At 32.5% G+C, this 13,629-nt stretch overlaps 1 protein-coding gene across 3 annotated transcripts in view; it reads right to left on the reverse strand.

Annotated features, from left to right (window-relative positions):
• Positions 1 to 4,647: 4,647 nt before the first annotated feature.
• Syt14 (synaptotagmin 14) overlaps positions 4,648 to 13,629 on the reverse strand; it is a 132,690-nt gene continuing 123,708 nt past the window's right edge. For 2 of the 3 annotated variants that reach the window (XM_026387460.2, XM_077802727.1), the window contains exons 5-6: positions 8,850 to 9,039; positions 4,648 to 4,961 (exon numbers count right to left, since the gene is read on the reverse strand). In XM_026387460.2, coding sequence (XP_026243245.2) covers positions 4,648 to 4,961; positions 8,850 to 9,039 — 504 coding nt within the window. Of the gene's footprint in view, positions 4,962 to 6,223; positions 6,281 to 8,849; positions 9,040 to 13,629 lie in introns of all 3 variants that reach the window. The other variant, XM_026387457.2, reaches the window with a different exon arrangement.

Here is a 13,629-nt window from a genome sequence, read left to right on the forward strand (position 1 = left end):
AAGAAAGACGGTCAGATGCAATTTAAATATCTTGGGTTCCCAAGTGTGGCCAAAAAGCAGAACAAACTAATATACTTTTAGAATCTAATAACAACTCTTTAAAAATAAAAATCATCTACAAAACATGACACAAAATTCCCCATTGTGTTCTGATAAAAAGTAAACCTCTAGTCTTGTCTATTCTTTTTCCTGAGCTGTTTCCACCAACTAGTTCTGCCTTCAGTTAAAGTGGGTACGATTATTGATAAATCTAATGTTGTTCCAACTTTTTGTATGCAACTGAAAGGAGGGATGCAACTGCAATATGCACAGTATGGTGTTTAAAGTAATGTACATCTGGTTCTAATCCTAATTCTGCTGCTTACTTACTGGATGACCTTAGGAAAGTCTGCTTAACCTCTCTATGCTGCAATTTCTTCACTGATTAAAATATGAATAATATACCTACCTCATAATATTGTTCAAAGAATCAAACAAAATAGTAAATTATTGTTCTAGAGCTTTGGTAGATTATAGCTGTTATCATCATCATTATTACACTTTTTGGAGGGTACAGATTGATGTTTTAAAATTAACTTTACCCATGTTTATAGCAGCACAATTCACAATAGCCAAACTATGGAACCAGCATAGGTATCTATCAATTATTAATGTATGAATGGATAAAGAAAATGTGGTATATATACACAATGGAGTTTTATTCAGTCACAAAGAAAAATGAAATTATGGAATTGCAGGAAAATGGAACTAGAGACCATTATGTTAACTGAAGTAAGTCAAATTCGGTAGGTCAAGGGTCTTATGTTTTCTCTCATATGTGGAAATTAGAGGACGAAGGAAAAGAAAGGTGGGGGTGGATCTCATGGAAATCAAAGGAAGATCAGTGGAGGAAAGGGACCAAGGGATGGAAGGCATGGAGGGAGGGGTGAAGTTTTGGGGAGTGATACTGGCCAAATTATGTTTATATTGTGTATTATATACACATACAAATATGTAACCACAAATACCATCAGTATGTACCAACTATAATGCACCAATAAAAATGTGGGGAAAAAAAGAAAATGCTTTACAGCATGCTTAACCTTGTGCTCAATATTAAGTATGGTTGGTGATAAGGATATTGATATTGATGACTACTTCCAATGTAAGTCATAGATGAACTGGGGGCAGTGAACGGAAAAAAATAAGAAAACTTGTGAATTATAAATATCAATGTAAATTTCTCTGAATTATCTCATCTATATAAGTAAATGGTAATTTCATGCAAACAAATTTGTATCATTTCTATTCATATCCAAATAATGAAATGGAAAAAAATGTGCTCACAACTACTGTTTTTATGTCATCTAAGATTCAAACTTTAAATAGCCTACCTATACTTTTAATTTACTTGAGAGACTGGGAGATCATGTGTATATTAATCAGGATACTTTAGATATCTTCTCATTGGGTTTTCTTTTCTTAAATTGTGGTCTTATATATTATTTTTGTCAGGCAATACTATACTATCAAGAATTCACTGAACACATGATAAGATAATGTACAAGTGGATTTCAAGCAAATTGAACAGTACTGGGAACACAGATTACAGAATAAGGCTTCTGAAAGGGAAGATGATATTATAGTAAACAAATTCTTCACTGATTTGAAATATGCTTTGTTTCTGGGGCAATACTAAACTACTACATTTTGTAGTTCCTTTGGGATAGTGTGATTTCAGGAGCTGCCATAAATGCTGGTCAACTTCATATTTGGACTAGCTCATTTAATTATGAAGCTTAGGGGATTTTAGCAGAACAACAAGAAAGTCGAACGTCTTTCTCAAGTTTCTGAGTCAACACCTGCTGCCCACCAGTGGGCACCTATAATTACTGAGATATAAAATTTTGCCTTGAAGCTTTCATGTGAATTCAAGTAAACAAAAAAAGTAGTAGTACTGTCTTGTATGTTAGATGAAGCACAGTGAAGTGCATCTCTTGAACTCTAATCCTTTTTGGAAAAAAATAGACAATTTTGGGGGAGTAATTATTCTAGGTTGTGTCAAGCCACAAGAAGAAAAGATGTGCATTTTGCTATGTGTGGTGGAGAATGGTACCAAATAGCCCTCAAAACCAAATATAAGACCTAGTAATTTATATAAAGGATAAAAACAATCCATAAATTTGAGGAATATTTTTCTATTCAGTAGTCTGAAAAAGCCAGGGCACCTTCACCATTATAAATACATATATGTGTACATATGTATGTTGTGTGTGAGTGTAGGCATGTGTGTATGTATTGACACACATACAGATAATTTATTATCTTTGAGGACTTGGCAGCTGGGGTGGAGGAGGGTCCTCCCTGAAATTTACAAAAATGTTGATTAGTTTTTGGGCTACATAAGATTTGATACTTATACTAGATAAGCCTCTAAAGAGATATCAGATCACACACACAATTCTGTCTGAAGAAAGGTAGATTTAACAAATAACAGTTGTCTTTTTCTTACTAAAGGTGAAAGCACCAAACTGGCCTTATTAATGTGTTTGATTAAGCTTTGTTACAGCTACATATAAGACTGACAACTCTCTTTATTAGAAAGATACCAGGTGTTAACAACAAAGACAGTTGTTTCAAAGACAGGAAAGATAACTGTAGCATCAAATGCCTAAATCTAATTTCTCAGTAAAATCTACATCCCCCTTCAAACTTTTCTTGCATTGTTGATGAAAATACTTAAATGAGGTATTTTGCCATTCAACTCATGTTCTAACTGTAACTCATTTATTTAAAAAATCCTGGAAAAAAGTGCACTGATGTAACAAACAATGAATTTTTTCTTTAATGCAACTCTGTAATATATATTCTTAAAACCCATGTTGCTCATTTGCATTTTTTCTTATAACTCACAAGTATTAAAGCACAGAGCTGCCTTTTTTAAACTAAAAAATATGAATTCATGGTTTTTAAAAAATCTCTTTTAAGGCCTTTCAGTACAGCCAAGCTGAAGTAGTAATATCTATGCATGGTTTCATTATGGTAATAATGAGTTCTAGCTTACAATAACATATTGTACTTAGTGGGGACTAGGAACAATGATATTCTGCTTTTTAGTAATTGGTAAATAGTACACTTTTGTCTAGCTTTACTAAAAATGAGAAAGAAAAAAAGAAAATATTTTTCATATATACAAAACATACTCTATTTAATAAAGTATATGCATAAATTATATGTTAGATAAGAAGCAAAATTGAAAAGAAAATAGCTTATAATATTCTTGATTATTCAGAGTTCCTAAATATAAAAACAACAAATAAAAGTGCCTTGCCATTTAAAAAAAAATTAGTACATTGTATAACTTTTACATACGTCAGAGGAAATAAAGATCTTGTGACACTGTTCTGAGGAATCTTTACATTTATAAAAAATCGAAGGCCTAATTTTGCAAATACAACTTCCAAGCTGTATGAGCAAATTGAACTTACATGAAAGGCACAAGATGACATCACGTTGAAGAACGTTATCTGTAAATTTCATAAAATCTAGTCACAAGTCACTAGAAACTTCATAAGGAATCTCAGAACTGTTTTTAACTTGATGTTCTGAATCAAACTGAACAGGATAGTCTTTACATCACCATATAAACTGAAGTGAGGGCGACAGAGAAGAGTTTCTTATTTTGAATGCTACCTGCCTTATGCAGTGTTACTTACTAAATACTCAGAGCAGACAATTAAATTTTTCTTTAACTTGAATCGCATTCAATTTCCAATAGCTCAGCTTATTTTTCAGTTTGTAAAAAAAAGTTTTTCACAATACTACAATTGTAAAGAGTCAATCACTGAAAGAAATTCTAAAATAAAGTCCTGTTCTATTGGCTTCCTACATTGGAATACAAGAATACAGGAAGTGCTTTCAACAGAAAGTTACATAGTTCTACAGTACAACCTGTCTAGAAGGCTTGCAAGGGACCAGAACATGACTTGGTCTCTTTGGATCAGGCAAAAGCAAAGGCAAATAAAGAAATAAACTTTTGAAAAACAACAAAGCTTCAAAATTCTTTTGTGAAAATGAATACTTGCTTGCACTTAGATTTAGTGCTATGGAGAAGAACCGAGGCACAATGAAACTAAGGGCACAAAGAACATGTCTGAATCAAAATAATTTTAAATGTGATTGAAACCCTTCACTATTAAATATGACTTGTGATAGTGCTGGAGAACTATTTTTTTATATTAAATAACATTATAAACACCAAGACTGGCCATTTAAAATGTTTTAGGTAATATGTAGGGTGATACTAAAATAGTGTTGCAACTAAAATTCTGATTTTTTAAAATCACTTATAATCTTCCATAAAATTACTGGCTCTTTTGCTAAAGTAAAAGTAACTTCAAATCAAAAGCATATTTTTAAATCTCTGGAGGACCGTTAGTTTAACATTAATGATGTCAGTTTCTCAGTTTCCAGACAAGCTCTATGAGAGACACATCTTTTCTTTATTTATGTCAGTATTAGATGATCTTTCCACGCATCTAAAGAATTTTGGTAGAGTTGAATATTATTCTTCAAAGAATAGCTCTTCTCATGGTGACCAGGTAAAAACAGCAGTGTTGTAATAAGAAATAATTCTGCCTTTGACTGACCGCTCGTTCATCCTCTTCATCACGACTCCAGTAATGCATGCCACCTACATACTTGCTGTCCTTTCGACTCCTTCATTTCAGTCCAGTGATTGAGTTCCTCTTCTCCAGAGCTGTTCAGACCTAAAGAAATCCAGCCTATCATTTCTTTTCTTTTCATGCTGCGTTTGTTATACACAGATAGTATAAGTGTCACATCAGAAAGTTGAAATAGGGCCACTTGAAATACAAAAGTTTCCTTGTATACTGGATTTGGCTGCCCTCTGCGGATGGATGTCTTGCACTTGGACATCTCTTGACCCATGGAATTCAGTAGAGTTAACTTAACATATGTATCTAAAGAAAAAAACCGACATAATACAAATATCATTTGCAACGAACTTGGAACAATTTCCTTATAACAAGTGCTGAGAAGATTCAGTATTTATACTTTATAAGGATATGGTGTATACCATGTTTAAAAAATTCAACCAATCCACTTTGATAGAGATACTTATAAAATGTGACAAGTACAGAGAATGCTGATTAGTCTGAAAATATCTTGGGAGTAATAATATCTTAACCTCTCTATTTCTACATAATAGAATTTAAAGGTATACCTCATAATCCTTCCTCCACCCTCCCATCCCATCTTTGACATCCCACTACCTCCCCTGCCCATTCCCATTCCCATTTAGCTTCACTAAGCAGGACATCATGGCATTAATAAACACTTAGCAAGCTCAATTAGCCACAACACTGTAAAGCATTCCACTGTGTTTTCAGAGAATAAGAATCAACAAACAAATAGAAATGAAGGCAAATGGTGAAGAGGAAAAGAGGAAGACAAGAATGCAAAGATGACATCAAAACAGCTTAGGATGAAATGTCAAAAAAATCTCTGCATGGATGTGGTTTTTAAATATATTTTAAAACATTTATGGGTCATAATAAAGCCAAATGCATTAAGGGTTCAAAGTTTAGCAAACCAAGTAAAACTTTCCTGGTTTCATACAAGGATACATTTAATGTGCTTCTTCATTTTTTTTTTTTGAGTAGTTAAAATAAATAGTATAGGGTTTCTTTTAGATACAATTCAATGTGAAATTTTAAGTATGATATCTTACTATTTTCATGAATCATAAAAAAAACTGATGGGATGTTAGTGTACAAAGTGAAAAATAACACTTCATTGCCTGATTAAATCAAAGATAAGTCCTCTCGTTAAAAGATTATGTTTCAAGTTCTTTAGACTCATGCAAATGATCTTCAGCATGTTGATCCATCATGTGTACTTCATATCAAAATTTCAATTAATTTCAAAGACAATTGCAATAATTCTCATGAAATAGCTATTTCTGTTATACAATTCAAAATACAAATAAACGGAAAAATAAAAACTTTTATTTAAAAAGTTTGGCTTGTTTTATTGATACTCTGAATACCATCATCCATAATCAGAGATAAATTCTAAGTTAGTTTTATTTAAAGTATCACAGATAATAAATGTGCATTTTTTCAGAAACCAACATGGTGGACAGCTTCACTGCTGGCAAGTTTTAGGGTATTTTGTTTTTGCATGAAAAGACAACATCCAATTAGCCTCTACAAGAACTCACCTCGGATTATATAAACCTGTCCACCTATCAAGTGTTTTAGACAACAGAACAGTCCATCTGACAACAGGGGGTGGAAAGCAGTAAAAGAAATAATGACCAGATGTCAATCGTTGGGTGAAAGAGGGTCAAAGGTCAGAATTAAAGAGGAAACACTGTTCACTGGAGTGGAAAAACACAAAACTTTAGCATTTTAATTCAGGTAGAGGGCTGAACAAAAGGGTTGTTGGGTAAATTTCATGGAATGAAAAATTTTAAGGTCATTGTGTAATCTTAAATAAAAATTACACTATTTTAAAGGGGGACATCTTTATAATGATAACTTGGTCTAAAGCACATTGAACATTGAATCATGCAAATTATTAGACTATAAAAGACTGAATAAAAGTCATTATAGGATCATCATTATTATTATGCTAAATTTAAAGTTTATCCATGCAATATTAATATTTGAAATAGATCTATTACTCCAACATAATATAAAACTAAGTTATGCAAACAACATACAGTTATCACAGCTTTTGCTCTTGAATATTGCTATTTCTTTGGATTAAATTGGGATTATTCAGTCTACAACACAATTCAAGGTTTAGAACCTAGGTATATGTGAAGGGCTATAATTTATATAATATGTAGAGTTTAGGACGAACAGATAGAACTGTCTTGCATATCACTTTTTAAATATCTTACATCTCCTTTATAAATACTCTACTTTCATATAATTATTTTAAAAATTGACTTATATTTGCTTATTAGTTACCTCTCAGCTAATACCATAATCAACCTTATGCTGAAAAACTAACTCTAAAACAATGACAATTGTTATCATCCACTCTTAAACCAGAAAAACCAACTCCATGTAGTGGCTGCTAATCTTTCTTAATTTTACTATCCAATCTTGCCCTTCAGATCATTTTGAGCTCTGATTCCTTTTTAGTTCCGTTTTCTATTTCTATCAGAGAACCATTTCATTCTGCTACTTTTAAAACATCTCCAGTTAATTATCTGTCAAAAAATTATTAACCTATTAGCTAAACTATGAATAGCACATTGATTACTTGTGGCTCAATGTGACCCCAAATGGTGTTATATCTTATACTATGTTAAAACATCTTTAAATTAGAATATTTACATAGAGTTTGCACTCCTGAGGTTGTCTCGCCTCACTATCCTTCGTTTTATCTACAAGTCTTATTCTATAGTTTATCTTTCCAGCCATTTTAATTTGCATTCACAGTGTGTATGAATGAAGATAACTGAGTCACAGTTGCCAGTCTGTTTATGCTAGGATTGGCTTCTTTCCTCCTACTGAATATTTCCTTTCAAATAAAAAAGTGGATAATACTAATTCTATCCTTTTATGCACATTTGTCAGATCTGTATCTCACAATTACTCTGAGAAACACAGCCTTAGCTTTTCCTATAAAGAAACAGACTTAAGAGAGCTTGGTCATTTGTCTAAGGTAGAAATGTGAATACAATTTTGGCCTTCAGACTTATAATTCAGGGATAGATGGATTCTATGATCTTTAACATTACTATGGGCAGACCAAATATATTTTTATGACTTTTGACCTTAATTGAATAATGAATTTTTTTGACACGGAGAAGTCAAGTTAATTTAATTCAAGGGTGCTTTAATAACTGCTTGATACCTGGAGTAAAAGACAAGTCTTCATGAAACCTTTAGGTAAATTTAAGGAGGTGTTTTTATTCAAGATTTTCTTTCCAATTTTTAGTTCAGGGCATCAACAGCTTTAATTTTAGAGAAATATAAAATGAAGTTGCTCTGTTCCCAGTATACTTCCCATAGCTGTCAACAAAAAGTTTTGGATTAAAATTGGAAGACAATTTCTTTATGCTTTTATAATCTATCTCCACCCCCTTGAACTGAAGGTAAGAGAAGCTGAGAGGCACACAGGGCAGAGGTATGTTGTTAGCTCTCACTTCTGACCATCTAGGATAAACCTCCAAACTTTCTTATTCTGTTTGTCTGGTAAAGGTAAAAGCGCATTCCATCTAAGAAAAGACTGTTGGCAGTACTGGTTTGTAATTATTTTTTTTTAAACTTTTATTTTTTTTTGTGGTGCTGAGTAGTGAATCTAAGCCTTGCACATGCTAAGCATAAGTTCTACCATTGAGCTACACCCTTGGCCCCCTATACTTTTAAATGAGAAGAAAATCTAAAGAAACAGTTCCTCTTACATTGTTAAGGAAAAAAGAAGGGGAAATATAGAAGTAAATACATTAGTTCAAAGCACTATATGTAGATAGAAAACAATTTTACTTTTTAGTTAACAACACTGTACACATTTCTATTCATACTTATGAATATTACTCACTTTTAAAAACCCTGTAACTTTTTCCATCAAAAGATAATGGCTATGATAGGGATAATTTATTCTGTAGACACTGTGAAAAATTAAAATTCCTATCACCACACAATATTTTGAATTTCAAATTTTTTCTACTTCCCAAATGACTGGAAATAGAAAACATGAAACAGATTAGCTGATGATTCACCATTTCATTTTGATTGGTTAAGACTAAAATGATAGGATTGAAGCCCCTAATGCTGAGAGTCCCATAAGTGCGGAAAATGTTACAATTAAAATTTTTTTTCACTCACTGGGTGGTCTGTTTGCTGCCAAGTTTTTGAAGTGGCTGCCTTTTATCACTTCTGCTGATAATCTTCCAGTTGTGGCATTATAAAGCAGGCCAATGAGAATTTCTGGAACTGAACCATGTTCAAGAGATTGACAAGACGATGTACTTTCACTACAGGACATTTCTGACATGCTCACTTGGGAGTCACAACCCTGTTAATAAAAATGAAATTTTTATAGTATTTTTTCAAGAAAGACTTATTAGAGATATATTGTTACGTCAGCTTATTGGAATAAGGTAGGTAAATCATGATAAAGACAAGAGTTGCAAACTGAACTCCTCAAACACTATATTAAAAAAGATTGTCCTTAGATATTTTAGTTGCTAGATCTCTCTTCATTTTACAGGAGTCAAAGAAGTAATAGAATATGATAAAGTTTCATAAACTTCTGTCTCTTTATGTATATATCAAAGAAGATAAATTTAAGTTTATATACGTTACTGAACTATTTTAGGAATATGAAGAAATATTGCCTAAAAAGTTTTCAACCTTAAAAAACTACACCAATTTAGATTCAATTATATTAAATTAAATGTCTTAATTGTGCCTTTAAAGACAAAGATTGGCACAGTTTCAGTAAACAAAGCGATCTACTATTTATAAGCCAACATACATATATGCAAAAGTTAAAAAGGTGATAAAGTTTACCATGCATATAACAACCAAAAGGAAATTGATGTAGCTACATTAGTTTTATCAGGGTTGACTTCAAGGCAATAACATACTGGAGGTGAAGTAGTATAGTTAATAATGATAAAGCATTCACTTTACCAAGAAGATAAAATAATTCCAAATTTGCATGCATTTCATAACCTGGGCTGAAAACACAGAAAGCCAAACTAGCCACAACTAGAAAGAGAAACAAATATAAATAAATAAAGAAAGAAAGAAAGAAAGAAAGATACTGTGCCCAACTACAACTAAAAATATTTTTTTAAAAAAGATAGTATGAACAGATTTCTTCCAATAAGTCTGAAATTTGAGTCCTGAACACACTCATAGAAAACTATAGCAAAAAGGGACACCAAAAGAAATGAGTATCTGAATATTCTTACTGAAAAAATTGAACTTATAATTAAAAACCTTTCCAAAACAAACACACACAAATGCAAAAAACTTTAGCCCAGATGGCTTCACTAGTGAATTTCAATTAATAATACTAGTTTTTGGGCTGGGCTGTAGTTGGCAGAGCACTTGTCTAGCTGGTGTGAGGCACTGGGTTCGATCCCCAGCAACACATAAAAATAAACAAAATAAAGGCATCCTGTTCATTTACAACTACAAAAACAAATAAATAAATAAAAATTAAAATAAGATAAAAAAATTATAAAAAAAAAATGCTAATTTTCCACGAACTCTTCCAGGGAGTGAAGAAAAAACACTGCTCAACTTCCATTAAGAATCTAGCAAACCTTAAAACCAAAGCCTATCAAGGACATAAAAAGAAAAGAATTACAGGATTTTGTTTCATGAGAGTAGATTCAAAAAATGCTAACCAAACTATTAGCAAACCAAATTCAGCAATATGCAATACCATACTAAAAATGATTTCACCTTTGAAACAGAAAAAAATATTTTCTCTTCGAAACTACTATCACCACTCCTAGTCACACTGTAGTGGAGATCCCACCCAGTGAAAGTCCTAGTCTTACTAAAGACAAGAAGATGAAATTAAAAGTGTCATAATTTGGAAGGGAAGCATATAAAACTGTACTTATGTAGAGAACATATCATTATGTATACAGCAAATCTAAACAAATCTAAAGAAGAATTGAAACTACGTACAAAGGTAAAATTTAAAAATTCATGTATGTATTACTATATGTCAGCAACAAATCTGAAAACAAGTTTACCAATATAGTATTTATTATAGGGCTGGGGATAGAGCTCAGTTGGTAGAGTGCTTGTCTCACATGCACAAGGCCCTGGGTTCAATCCCCAGCAACTTCCCCCTCCCAATAGCATTTATTATAGCATAGAAGTATAAAATATCTAAGAATAAATGGAACAAACGATATGCAAGCCTCTAAGCAGAAAGTAATGAATTTTACTGAGAGAAATTGAAAAGTGCTATATAGATAAATTAATATATTAATTGAGTTTTGTAACATTCTCTCCATATTGATCTATAGGTTAAATGTTATTCTAATAAAAATCTCAACAGGCTTCTTTGCATTTGCTTGACTTCATTAGCAATCAGGGAAATGGAAATTAAAATCATGAGGTAATACAAAAAACAGATGGGCTAAAAGGATACCAAGTGTAGTGAGGATACAGAGAGATGGAACTATCATAATTCCCTGGTGGGAGTGTAAAGTGATACTGCTTTTAAAAATGTCAAAAATACACATACCTATGGCTTGGCAATTTCACACCTACATATATATTGCTCAGAAATATACCCAATGTTCATCAAAGAGATATGAAAGAATTTCCACAGAAGCACTGCTCATGCTGGACCCAAACAATACAACGGACAATTTGTGGTAAGTTCATGAAAACCATTATATATTTACAAATGTAACTGAATGAAAAAGGGTGGGTTCAGATGGATACATCCTAGCAGCAAATTCCATTTATGTAAATTTCAAAACAACAACAGCAGCAACAAAAACCCAAAACCAAACAACAACAAAAACAACTAGGCAAACTAAGCTATAGTGTTCCAGAAGTGTGAATAGGTGGCAAAAGATAAAGAAAAGCAAGAAAATGATTAATATTAAAGTCAAAATTGTGGTTAACTCTAGCGGTGGGAGAGAAGGTAAAATAACTGGGAAGGACATGACAGAGATTTCTGGATGTACTAGGTATTTTTTAATTCCTTAATGTGGATGGTAGTTAATTTGCGATAAATGGGTAGTACAATTTCTATTATTTCCATGTTTCTAATGTGTATTGGGTTTCACAGGAAAAAATGGTTTAAGAAAAGAATTATATGATACAAGGACATAACATGCACAAATAAACATACAATGGTAAAATAAATATTTAGAATTTCCTTTGAAGATTCATAAAGGTATTCATTCCACCAGTCAGAAAGAAAACAAAGAGGCTATATCACTACTGCTTATAACAATGTTTCACATAAATCTTCAAGTTTAAATCTGTTATTGGCTATATAAGTAATGACGGAGAATTAACATATATGTAGAGACTGAATTAGTTCAATGGACTAATCTTCAGAAGAATAATATCTCATATTTTCAAATCTAACTCTAAATCTCAGAGAGGAAAGCCACAGGAATATACATTTTATATTCCTAAATCATGGGTACACAAAACACCAAGTTTGGTATGTTTTCATGACAGTTGGAGGAGAAAACATAATTTTAGTAATTTTCAATTAGGATATATCATCACTTATGAAAATAGTGTCAAAAACATGCTTGAACACATTTGGTGCATTTGTTACATTAGGCTATTATACTAGCAGCATCTGTTAGAATATTATGAAATACTTTTCATAACCTAGTATTCTTCACATTAACCTACTGTCATATAATAAAACGTGAACCTAAGACTTGTGTATCAGCACACATTTTGTTGCTACCTTTGAGCAACAAAATGCTCCCCAAAGGAAGTGATAGGTGAGAACTTTTCTTGTCCCTAAGGAGAACAACCACCTTCTCTCTCCACTGTGCTGTGAAAATTCTTATCTCCAAGCACAACAAAAAGCAAGAGCATCAAGAGCCTCTAACATTTAAATAACAGAAAAAACTATTCTTTAATAGAGTTTACTCTGAGTTTCTACTTTAGAAAAAGTGCTAATCTCAAGGACTTTCCACTGCCATCAATGTGCCTGCCCACTGAGATACCAGAGTTGTGGCAGTCCAAGGAGATCCCTGAGCACAAAAGCAGGTGGAACAACTACACAAACAGCGTCACAGTAGCAAAAACAAATTAAACACACATACTATACATATGCTCAGGTGGCATCTTTCTTCTCACTATTCCTCAGGGCATGCTGCTCCATTCAGTGTATATTCAGGAATCTTTGCAGACCCTGTCATTAATTTACAGCTGGTGGCAGTAATGGGCAGGTGATTAACCCAAAGTCAAGCAAATTCCAGTCATAACTAGATCTACTTAAAGGACTAGTCCCACAGGCTCCCCAAAGTAAAACTTCCAATCTTGCATATAATTTTATTTCTTTTTATTACTTCCCCTCCTTTCCTGAGTCTTTTGCCCCAGGGTGAAGGATTATAAGCAATTCTATGAGAGTAGGAAAAAATCTACTTAAAATTTCAGACAAATGAATAAACTATATAATGTTTATCATAACCACAATTAGTGCTTATGCCAGCCAATACATTTCCTTAATGGTGCTAACGGGTTAAAATTAGGTGAGAACTTATAAATATATCTAGAAGAGCCATACAATTTAAAAAACAAAATCCCTAAGAAGTAAACATACTGGGCCATGAATACTGAATTGATTCTGACTTACTTGTAACTACTTACACTCAATATTTTAAAGGTACAACTATACAATGATAATTACAAAAAATTAAAGATTTTTCTATTTAACTTATTCACTACAGTTCGAAGATAGTTTAGGTTTTTAACTGTATTCATATATGAAATGCTTCCATTACACTTTTCTGAAATGGGGGTGATAGGCGTACTGAGGATGATGAAGGGTAAACCTGGGGAAGGCACCTGCTTCAATGCTGAACTGCCACAAAAGTGAGTTTCATCTCCAGCAGCAGTGCTCCCTCCTTAGGGCCTTTTCCTAGCCTCA

This window comes from Urocitellus parryii, chromosome 9, assembly GCF_045843805.1.
Source record: "Urocitellus parryii isolate mUroPar1 chromosome 9, mUroPar1.hap1, whole genome shotgun sequence".
NCBI classification, from domain to species: domain Eukaryota; kingdom Metazoa; phylum Chordata; class Mammalia; order Rodentia; family Sciuridae; genus Urocitellus; species Urocitellus parryii.